This window comes from Notamacropus eugenii, chromosome Y (genome assembly GCF_028372415.1).
Source record: "Notamacropus eugenii isolate mMacEug1 chromosome Y, mMacEug1.pri_v2, whole genome shotgun sequence".
Lineage (NCBI taxonomy): Eukaryota > Metazoa > Chordata > Mammalia > Diprotodontia > Macropodidae > Notamacropus > Notamacropus eugenii.
Genome location: NC_092880.1, coordinates 5,291,836 through 5,304,420, shown reverse-complemented (window position 1 = coordinate 5,304,420; position 12,585 = coordinate 5,291,836). Strand labels below are relative to the sequence as shown.

General features: G+C 34.8%; 1 protein-coding gene across 1 annotated transcript; it reads left to right on the top strand.

The window, feature by feature from the left end:
• The first annotated feature begins 2,348 nt into the window (after positions 1 to 2,348).
• LOC140516732 (olfactory receptor 8K3-like) lies at positions 2,349 to 3,365 on the top strand. Its single transcript, XM_072627694.1, has one exon. It carries the CDS (start codon positions 2,349 to 2,351, stop codon positions 3,363 to 3,365), a length of 1,017 nt encoding a protein of 338 aa, XP_072483795.1.
• Positions 3,366 to 12,585: the final 9,220 nt, after the last annotated feature.

Below are 12,585 nucleotides of genomic sequence, written 5' to 3'. Positions count from 1 at the left end.
TAGATCTAAAATGAGGTATGTATGAACTAAAAATATCGATATGTTATGGTTTCTTCAGAGAATCAAAATTCAGAGAGTTCATAAAAATATGAAAACAACTCTTTAGGTAGCACATCCAGGCTTGTTATTACATGTAGAATATTGTAAGACAAGATATGGGATGTACCAGAAGACTTTATTATCTAAGTCATGCATCTTCACCCAAACTTCAATGGTATAGTTCTATATATTTTAGTGTCTATATATCTTAATTGCACATATCAATTCGGTGCTACATTGGATCTGCCTTCCCTCTTTTAGGCCCAGCCAAGTCAAACGTCTGGCCAATAATCCATGTTCACTCACAGAGCAATCAGAATCATCTCAAATTAGAATAGGTTGACTTTTGGTAATGGATTAAGTTCTTTGGATGTTCTTGTGCTCCATTTTTAAAAGACATTCAATAACACCTATAGAATAGTAATATTTAAGAATAAGGACATTTGTCAAAAAAAACTATGCTTCACTTAGAAATTTAGGAAGTAGGCACTTATGAAGTTTTTACCACCTACCACACACTGTGTTAATAATTTTACAAATATTACTTCATTCGATCCTCAGAAAAATCCTGGGAGCTGGGTGATGTTATAATATCAGTTTTAAACTTGGGGTACTGAGACTGACAGCGCTTATGTGGCTTGCTCAATGTCACACAGCTAAAAAGTGTCTGAAGTCACATTTGAATTCAAGTATTCCTGACTCTGAGTTTAGCAATATATCCACTGGACCACTTGATTGATAAAAATTTCATTAGAGCCTCACAAAATGCCCTGAAATTATTATTATTACCCCCATTATGCATGGAGGAAAATGGGATAAATAAAGGTTAAATCACTTTTCAAGGAACACAGAGCTAAAGCAGATTTGATCTCATATTTTCCTGACTGTAGGCTAAGGGCTCTATCCACTGTAAAAATTATTCATTCTAGAGAATGTTTTAACTCCCTAAAAGCAGTCCAGCTGCTGACTTCCCTTTGGTTATTTCTGGGCCCAACACTGAGTCCATTTTTACCATCTATTCCAGATGTGCATACAAAAATGCAAGTCCATTCAAATGTATGTTATAATCTGCCTACTAGGTGTTCTTCATCTAATTCGTCTCTGGTTTATGGATAGCAAAAATAAAATGTTCTGATTGGGTAGAGACCTCTCCTAGGAGCTTCTGCAATGTTCTTGGACTTTATATAACCTGCACAATATAGCCACAAAAAAGGAGTCTGACACATAGTAGCTAGAAAATTAATTCTTCATGGAATTAGGTGAATATGTAGACATTTTTCATTCATTACAGATACTAAGTCTAAGCAATTTCCATATCATAATTATCTAAAATTCATTATATTTTTCCAGTACTTTAGGGACACATTCTCTTGGGGACTGTAAAAGCCATAAAGTCTCCTTCCACCATTTGGTAACAGTGATATCATGAACAAGTCACAGAAGATTTTACTTTTCAGGTAAGTGGGTAGCATTATTATTTGTTTGGATCATCTAAGTATATCAGGTATCAAAAGATCACATCAAAAGATCACAACTGGCTCAGCTAAAAAAGCTGATCATTATACCTGCCTTGTACGTGAATGATGTCATGAAGAGTCCATTTCACTGAAGGTGAAATTGTTTAAAACATTTCTAGAAGAAAAGTGATTTTGAGCATGGCCCAGGTTTACAATTTTGATATTTTTAACACCTGATATTCTCAGAAACTTGAAAGAGGTTTTAAAAACAGACACATTAAACTTTTTCTGATGAAGATAACCAGTTACATGTACTAGATCTCAAAGATTCCTGTGCTTTCATACACTTTTAGTTATAACTGTTCCTTGACAAAAGCCATTTGATTTTTCTGTTTGCAACAAAACATCTGTGATATTGGTCAGAGCTAGGACCTATGATCTGGTGGTTTTTCTAGAAATGTTTATATAATTTTGCTTTTCGTGCTCTCATATACTCTACCTTCCCCAGTATAATCCTTCTACCCACTGGATATTTAAGATGTTTTAGAAGTTATTCATAACATTATCCCGTCCTAACACTCGGGATCAAAGAACTTCATGATTTATTCCTCTTTTTGTATAATAAATCTTCAATTTGTTTTCTATTTGTGACAAGCCCTTAACACATAACATGATAAGTGATGTCACATGTGATATGATGTGATATATGATATGGTATGACATGTATTGTAATATGGTGGGAAAGTTCCTCATCATTCATCTAAACCATTTCTAGCCACTATAATTTAAATTACTCTTCAAAGAATTCTCAGTAAAGGCTTCTTCCTTTTATTCTCAGATGATTTTTCTTGGATGGAGAAGATGATCAAGGTGAATGACACCAAAGGGAACCAGGTAACTGAATTCATTCTCATGGGCATCACAAACCATATGAAACTTCAAGATGCCCTCTTTGGGTTCTTTCTCCTTAGCTACATGTCTACAGCTCTGGGAAATTTAGGTCTGATCATCCTCACCGGTGTGGATTCCTACCTCCAAACTCCCATGTACTTTTTTCTTACACATCTGGCATTTGTTGATCTTGGCTATTCTACAGTGGTTGGTCCAAAAATGCTGGTCAGTTTTATAGTGGAGAAAAATAACATATCCTTCAATTGGTGTGCAATACAGTTAGTCTTCTTTGGTATATTTATGACCAGTGAAGTTTTCATTCTATCAGCCATGGCTTATGACAGCTATGTGGCTATCTGCAAGCCCCTCCTCTATATGGCAATAATGTCAGATAGGGTGTGCAACATCTTGGTGGCTGTCCCTTATATCTATAGCATCACTGTGTCCCTACTGGTCACAATTAAGATTTTTACCTTGTCTTTCTGTGATTCTAATGTAATACAGAATTTCTACTGTGACAGTCTTCCTTTATTGTCCATTGTATGCTCAGACACAAGTGAGATTGAACTAATCATTATGAGCCTTTGTTCATTTAATTTGGTTTATTCCCTCTTGGCTATCCTTGTCTCTTATGTGCTCATTCTTGTGGTCATCTTCAGGATAAACTCTACTGAGGGCAGGCACAAAGCCTTTTCCATCTGTGGCTCTCATCTCACAGTGGTGGTCGTGTTCTATGCAACACTTCTCTTCATGTACCTGCAGCTTCAGTCTAGTCACTCCTTTGATACAGACAAGATAGCCTCTGTGTTTTACACTCTGATCATCCCCATGTTCAATCCATTGATCTACAGTTTGAGGAACAATGAAGTGAAAAGTGCATTTAAAACTGATGTGAGCATTTTCTCAATTTCCAGTGAAGAGATTGGTTCCAATGCTCTCTTTGCAGGAAAAAAAATAACTCTCCTAATAATTGCATAGATAATGACTTTGTGTTATTTTTTACATTTAACATTAAAAAAAAAAACAAAACCCGTATTCTCTGTGTAATTGTTAGGAGAGATTTTTTTTTCTGCAAAAAAACCCTCACTTTTAGTTGAAGTTTTCTTGTGTGGGAGAATCAGTTAATTATCAGGCATGTAGAAAATACCCGTAAAATAATTTGCTACATTTGAGCTTAAAAAGATGAACAAAAAGTGTTTTGTGCCATCAATGAACTTACATTTTATGAAGGGAAACAATCCTTGATTTAGTCACCTGGTATTAATAGAAAATGTTGCATGCAAGGCGTACTAATTTGGGGTCTCCTATCTCATTTCCCATATGCACATATTTTTCATTTTTCTATATACTGGAAGGATTTCGAATATATTATTGATCTGGGTGTCTTTTGTACAATAGATTTTCCTATATTTAGTAGTTTGGGCAAACACTGAAATAAGATAATTTCAGATTGAAATGAATTAATCATAAAAGAGATCTAGAGAATGTGGGATGCATGTGGGTTGAAGAATATCACCATGGCTTAGTAATTCATACAACAGATAAAAATATAAGAAGAAGGAAATCGAAAGTTGCTGTTAGTTTTTTTTTTGAATCTCTACCATTGAGGAGATATATGAATATAATTAATTCTGAAAGTTCATCCCTCCCCCAGCAATATACTAAAGATTTATACTCTTTAAAGAGGTATCCTAGGTCTTTCATAGGGGATACCTCATCTTCTCCAATCTCAAATTTTATGATGAGGTATTCACAGATATCCAATGACTCTGGCAGTTCTGGTATCTGGAGCAAAAAACAAAGAGAAAATGCGCTAATAAATAGGAGTTTGAAATCATGGCTCACATGCAAGGATAGGTTATACTTTGAAAAATTACTCTGCTTTTTATCACAAATACTGGAAGTGAAGAGTAAGAAAAGGGCAAGTGATCCTAATAAAAGGACTAACAGTTAGGATGGTGTTCCAGGGTTCTCTTCTTCCAGTGAATTTTCTTGACAATATTGGGATGATATGCCATTGTAATGCAGTTCTAAACAACGAAAAATACTTGTGGTTATGTATAGAGATTTGAGATTCATCTGGGATGCTGGACAGAAGTATTATGATAAGGAATGGCATGGACACACACACTGAGACACAAATTTCATTCCAGACTAGATAGGCAGATATCAGTTACAAGATGAAGAACCTCATGAAGAAGGTAGAATCATCTCTTCCCAGTATCCAACACTATCAAGACAGCATAACATTCATAATTCAAACAGGTTTGTGAGAAAACAAAATGTTGAACACAAATTATCAAAGTCTGAATTATAATTACTTTTTTGAAGAAAAGAAAAAGAAATGACTGTCAAGTCAAAGGTCAATAAGAAAAGTATGTTGGTGTCTAGAAGTTAAGCAGGATTTACTGTGGTGTGGCATATTTGAGAAACTAACAGTCAAACCACCAAAGATGTGATCTAAGATTCTTTCACTTGTTTAGTGGATTATATCCTCCATTGTTTGATCTGTCAATGGAGGTCAGGGCTGGAGGTGGCGTATAAAAGTGTCTTTGTTCATAGAACTTTTTGTTCATGGCAAAAGTGTCATGAGAAGGGGAAAGAAAGAAGCATATGACTGATCGTTGATTTTTCCAGAATGAAATCCAGAGAGTTAAATCATCATCATTCATCACTGAAACATGCATGCATCACTGAAAATACAAAAGTAGATGACTGGGGAATTCTACATAAGTTAGTTTCATGAAGAATAACTCATTGCTAAATAAATCTGATAATATGAATTGCATGTTTAAGAACTTTTAAAAAATGTGGGATTACTAGAAAGTATTTTGGTCGAGATTGAGTGCAAGTTATGAGCTTGTGAAGCGAGAGCTAGGTGAACAATGGATAGAACATCAGACCTGGAGTCAGAAGACCCGAGTTAGTTGGGTGACTCTTGCCAATTTTTTTAACCTCTGCTTCAGTTTTCTTACTTGTAAAATGAGGATAATGTTGATAGCTACATCCCTGAATTGTTATGACAACCAAATGAGAAAAAAATTAGCAAGTCATTAGCACGATTACTGGAACATAATAAGTGGTATTTAAATGTTACTTATTATTACTCTTGTTGTAAATATAACACTATATTCCATAATAATGTCAAAATGGATTTTTGGCCTAAACATAAAAGGCACATAAGGAAACAAAAATACAAGAGAACAAGAACCATTATTGTGGCTGACAGTGAAGCAATCAAGAACTATTTATGATCACGTCCTCTGTGGTATACACTGTGATAGACCCTGAGAATACAACTACGAGAATGAATAAATGAAGTTGATGGAATTCATATGTACCAGAATCAGGAATTGAGCCTAAAACTTCATATTTCTAAGATTAGCCATCCATCTACTTTGCAGCACTCAGCCCATTATTGTCTTTCCCCAAAATAGGTGTCTAATAACAGTCATAAATAAATGATAATTGTTGTATTTGTTGATCATTTGTTTTGGCCACGTCTGATGCTTTATGACCTCATCGGGGATTCACTTGTTAAAGATATTACGTTGGTTTTCCATTTCCTTCTTCAGCTCATTTTATAAATATAAAGACTGAAGAAAGCAAGGTTAAGTGATTTACCCAGGGTCACATAGCTAGAAAGGGTCTGAAGCCAGATTTGAAATAAAGAATGAGTCTTGCTGATTTAAGGCATGGCACTTTATCCACTACACCACTGTAAGAGCCAATGAGATATTCACATTGCCTCTGGCAGTCATGAATATCCCAACGCAATTCTGAATCATGAAATACAACAGACGCTCCACATAGGAGACAGAATCAAAATATTTATTCTGACATCAGAAAGCCAAATCCATCCTAGTAACAAAAATTTATATGCAATAACAATGCAGAGGACAACGCCAGTCCTAAGCCTTCCCCCTTCTAGAATTTCCACAAACAAGCTCCCTTAAACAAAATCGGAAACAAGCTCTTTCACTCATGCCAAGTGGCTGACTGCTTGTTTGCACCCTTCCTAGCTCTGACTGCTCTCATGGCTAACTTCCTCTCACCTCTGCGCTAGCTCTGCCTCTTCCTCTTTCACCTTTTCTGCTCTACCCTTCCCACCACGAACTCATGTAACTCAGGTTTCCAAGTGACCCACGCATGTCACATGGGCTTAGTAATGAATAGTGAAGGTCTTCCCATTTAAACTGTCATTACAACCACCTACCTGACCATAAAGGATACCATTTAAAAATAATCCATGTTTCTTGGGCAGAGATTCAATAGGAAAAAACATACCAGATAGGCCCAATAAATGTGTCTCAGTGATGATTACTAGGTTGATTACTTATTTTTTTTTTTAAAATTGCATTAACCATTAACGTATCTCTTTCTAACCCTGAATTCATGTGCAATGCATATAATTTGAAATGAATTATGACTATTGTTAAAGTAAGTAATTTGCAAAATGGAAAAATCAGGCAATCTTCATTATTGAAGGGAATAGAATGAACATCTTCTTTCTTCACAGGAAACTGATGGGCATTTGTGTTTTGGTGAGTGTTAATTCACTCGTAAGACCTAGAATGAGGGAGACTATTGTCAAATACAGATATAGCAAGAATTCTAGGTAGGGGCAATTCAGGTCATTGTAAAAGCAATATTTTCAAGTGCTATAAGATAGAACATATTGTTGCTAATATGTATTTTTTAATCAAGCCACAGGGAAATATTGCTTCAGCACACATGGGAATACATTGCCTGTCAATGAACATGATTTTCACCTAAACAGAAAGACTTCAAAAATTAAAATTTTATCTTAATAGTTAAGGAGAACTATATTAAAAATAAGCAAAAAAAATATTGATCATTTTTTATAATGATTATCATTTGGGAAAAAATGTTTTATCAATATATAAAACAACGTCTTTTTGGTCACACCCTTGATGCTGCAGTACACTTTTTGCTTGTTTATTTCTCTCCTCTCTGACTTTTGAATCTTTGCCCTCAACTACCTTCTGTTCTACTGGGAAGAATTAATGCATGTGTAAGTATGGGGTGTAGCCAAATTATTCAGAGATAACAAAATGTTTTAGATATTAAAACAGACTCAACCAGAAATATGTTCTGGATGGGGAATGCAGATTCAATTTTTATTATGATTTTAGATAAATAAGAAAACTTGTATATCAATTCATATTGAGCCACATAGTAAACTGGGAACAAGATATGGGACAGGACTTTCTGAATCATACATCTTCTCTCAAGCTAACATAATTTAGGACTACTGATTTTGGTGACTCCTAAACTTACTTACATGTATCTTTGTGATGCTAGACTGGACATACCTCCTCTCTTTTTCACTCAGCCAATTCAGTTTTCTATCCATTAATCTATCCTGATTCACTGAAAAATTAGGACTGTCCTAAAATAGAGTGGACTGCCTTTACAATTAAAGTTTAGTTCCGTTGACACTATTATGTTCCATGTATTTTAAAGCAGTACTGTGGTACTTACAAAATTGTGCTATTAAAAAGATGGCAGTTTTCACACAAATGAAGATAGCTATAAACAATCATACAAATATTAATTGCGAATGAATAGGCTGAGTAAGTAAAACAAAATAATATACTTTTTCAATGTCATAATAATCAAACTACCAAATGACTATAAAGGTAGAAAAAACAATGACAAAATTCATCTGGAAAAAAAATCAATGGAAAAGAGTAGAGGATTGTGGCATAACAGTACCATATTTTGAATCCATATGACAAAGTGCTAATTATCTAAAAAAATGTAGTATTAAGTAAGAAATAAAATGGATCCTATGCAAAGTAGATCAGGCAAAAAAAAATATAGAGATACAAATGACCATGGTAATCTAGGATTTGATAAATCCAAATCTCCAAGCTTTTGGTGCAAGAACTCACTATTCAGCAAAACTTTCAGGAAAGCTGGGAAGCAGCTGGCAGAAACTAGATACAGAACAATGTTTCTCACTATATAACAAGATAAGGTCAAAACGGATATGTTTTAGGCATAAAGAATGATATTATAATCAGATTAAGACAGCCTGGGAAAAAAATTCCTGTCAGATCTATGGAAAAGGGAAGATTTTATAACAAGAGATAAGATCAAAGTAGGGATTGATTTGAGGAAATTAAAATGCAATATTTTACACAAACCAACCAGTTCAGGCAAGATAGCAAAGATATAGGGACATAGCGAGGGCGTGTTACAGCAAGTTTCTTTAATAAATTCAAAATAAATAAAATCAATTCTCAAATATATTGGGAACTGAGTCAAATTTATAAAAATAAGAGTCATTCCTCAATTCATTAATAGTCAAAGGATATAAGCAGACACTTTACAGAAGGAAAATGTAAAGCTGCTAATAATCACATTTTAAATGCTATAAATTATTATTTATTACAAAAATTCAAATTAAAAAAACTCTGAGGTACCACCTCACATCTATCAGAATGGCTGACATGAATGAAAAGGAAAATGACAAATGCTAGGGCGGATGTGGAAAAAGAGAGACTCATGCACTGTTAGTGGAATGGTATACTGGTCCAATTGTTCTGTTAAACAATTTAGAACTATGCCATTATACACTTAAGCCTGAACATTACGAAAAAAAAATTGCTATTAAGAAAGGCTGTAATTTCTCAAATCTAGCTATTGAAAAGTACTGGTAATGAGATTTTTGAAGTTGATACGTCTGTGTGCCCAAAAGTACTATCTTGTGAACTATATTTGTCTTTAATCTCTCCAACCACTTCCCCTTCCCTCAAATCTCATGTGCAGCATATCAGTAAACATTGACATGAATATTGACTAGGTCCTGGGAGCCACCAAACTATGTTTATGTATCTCTAAAGGGTACTTAGGAGCGCATCCTCCACTCCAAGAGAAACATAACTTCCTACAAGAACAAGCATTTCAAACAGAATGGACTAGTGTCCATTAGACTAGTGTCTCAGTGGCCCTGCACCCCACTCCAATCCCAAGCAACATTTCCCTTAAATGGCACTTATTCTACGTTAATGCTACTTCTTGAGTTGTATTTCAGGTCTTCTTTTCTCTTCACCCTTCTCCACTTCCCTCTCTCTCAGTCTTCCCTATCACTTATTAATAAACTTATTCTTGATCTGATGTCCATTGTTTGGTATATTAATCCTGGAATCTAAACTCATTAAGTTTTTTTCTTGATTCTGGTTAGTTCATTGACTTCTCCTTAGACATAATTTGACCATTCAGACAAGTACTTAATCTACTGAAAACTGCACCTACATGGCAGGAATATTGCATTGTGACTCCACTCATCAAAAACAGGGGTCACTAGGGGAATGTCATGTCTTCCCAGAGGAGCTATGTTTTGCCAGAGTACTGTCACAAAGCACGTACACAAACAGTTATAAAATTGTCCACACCTTTTGACTCAGCAGTACCACTACTGCTTCTTCATGCCAAAAACATCAAAGTAAAACGGCCAATACATACAAAAATCTTTAGAGCAGTTCATTTTGTAGGGGCAAACTACTGGAAATTGAACGGATACCCCTAAATTGGGAAATGGCTTTTGAAGTTTTGTTATATGATTTTGATGGAATACAGCATAATGGTTTCAGAAAAAGCTGGGAAGCCTTGTATGAACTGATGCAAACTGAAATAATAAGAACTCAGAGAGCACTGTATGCAGTAACTGCGATATTGTAATAATCATTAAGGACTTAGCTTCTTTGAGCAATTCAAGGATCCATCGCAATTTCAAGACTCATGAAGAAAAATATTCTAATTCACAGAGAAAGAAGTGATGGAAATTGAATTCAGCTGGAAACACATTTTTCCCACTTTATTTCCCTTGATTTTTATTTCTGCAACCTAGCTAACATGGACACATGTTTTGCCAGACTTTACACATATAATGGGTATCACATTGTTTGCTTTTTCAGTGAGTGATGATGAAGGCTTGAAGGCGGAAGATAATTTTGAATTTAATTTTTAAAAACGATTGTTAAAATTCATTTTAAAAATAAATATTTTATGAGTTTTTAAAAAGATTGAAGTCATTAAGAAAAGGATACAAACATTTAATAAATGTCTATTGTACGACAGTTTCTGTACCAAAGACTTTACATATAATGTCTCATTGAATTTTCACAACAATCCAAGTAGGAAGGAGCTATTATAATCTCTATTTGAAAATTCAAGGAACTGCGGAGACAGAGATTGTTACTTGCTCCAGGTTACACTGTCAAACATGTCTGACAGCTTTTGAACTCAGTTTTTTCTGATATCAGGCCCAGAGATATAACCACTAATTGACTTATTAACCTGATAAAAATTTCATTTGATCATCACATAGTGTGCAGATGCTATCATTAACCCTATTTTAGTATTAAGAAAAATGGGCAGAAAGAGAGTAAATTGCTTGCCAAAAAAAAAAAATCAAACAGCTAGTTTATTAGAGCAGATTAAGAGTCAGTTCTTCTTAAGTAAAGGCCAAGTACTCCACCCATTGTACCATCTAACTCCTTCTAAAATCCTTGTAATTTTCTAAAGACAATTCAGTCTCCCCTTTGTTATTTTTTGTGCTGACCACCAAACCTTGGTATGTGTCTGTCTTAGAGATTCATACAAAAAGGCAAATTCTCCATCTTCCCATCCAACTCTATGCTACAGGCAGGAAATAGATGTTTTAATCTACTTGGCCTTTAGTGGGTGGATGATTAAAACAAATAGTTTTGTTTGTTTGTTTGTTTCAGATCTCTTTCACAAGCCTTTGCAATTTCCGTGGGTTTGACGCAACCAAAATATACGACCCCAAAACAGGAAACTAGAACATGATAGGGTACTGAATAAACAATGTAACTAGAGAATCCAATAAACATTGTTACACTTGTAACTTTAACCCATTAAACTTCTCCAGTTCTCTAGGGACATGGCCTCGTAGGGACTGAAAAAACCCATAAAGTCTCCCTTTATTAGCTGGCAGTAAAAATAACATGAACAAGCCACAGAAGATTCTACTATCCAGATAAGCAGGTAACATTTTTTGTTATCTTTTGTTTACATTACAATGCAACAGACATCAATAAATATTGAGGCTAAACATTTCAGTTCAAAAAGATAATTACTATACCCACGGTGGGGGTGAATGTGGTAATTTAGGGGTGAATTCAATCAAATTGAAATGGTATAAAACCGCTGCAGCAAAAAACATCAAATGACGACTCTTAGCTAGAAACAATGTCATTTACTGGCCATTTCTTTTCTATTCCTTATGATTTTTATTTAAAAGTTTATGTTTTTTCTCAATTGTTATCAGCTTCTTCTAATGAAGATCATTTTACGCTTGTAACGAAATGAAATGTGTCCCAATGTATAGAATTGTGCCTATGTACAGCCTGATTTCCAAGTGAATGTGGATTTCAAAATCCTCTGAAAATGTTTCTGAGGAAATGAGACTTTACATTAGATCAATGTTTCATAGAAACACATGAGATGATTGGTAACAACAAACGTGGATACTTGAGGGGAAAGCCTGACTGTTTACTACTGTCTGCTTCCACGTAGCCAATAGAACATTTTTGGCATATGAAATATGACCCTGGAAGGATGCTCAGTTAGAAGAACAACAGGGAGCAAAGAGAATAGGGTGGCCCAAATTTAAAAAATCGTTTCTGTTTTCCTCTGGAAGATCACTGACCCAAAGGGTTAGTTATTTGATAAGAGGCTTGGAACACCAAGCTAAAAATCCAAAACACATGGAATCATCAAGAATGTCTCTCCAAACTGAGTAAGCAAGAAGGTAGAAGAAGAAATCAGAAGCTTCACATCATCCTAGTAATTATAGGAGAAATAGAAGGATTTCTCTTACTGTGTTTGACTCAATTAAATGCCCCCAGCATTAAAAATTCCAAGGAAATACTTCAAAAGGAAAGAGAAATAGACATCAGAATGCGAACGAAAAAAGACATCACACAAACGGATGTTTAATCTTCCAAATTCCTTTCCCAAAACTCAAAGATGAACACTAAGGAAAAAGTGAAGGTAGATTTGAAGCCATCCAGGTTAATATGATGTTATTGACCTCTTGCTAATGACAACTGAGAGCGTTCAAGAAGACTGAGTATGTCTCAGGTATGGCATGTTCAGTAATGATGTGCCTCAATGATGTCTGCTTTGAGTGAAGGGTTCTTTT

Excerpts from the sequence above, each read along its gene's own strand:
- LOC140516732 (XM_072627694.1), top strand. The coding sequence starts at position 2,349 with ATGGAGAAGATGATCAAGGTGAATGACACCAAAGGGAACCAGGTAACT.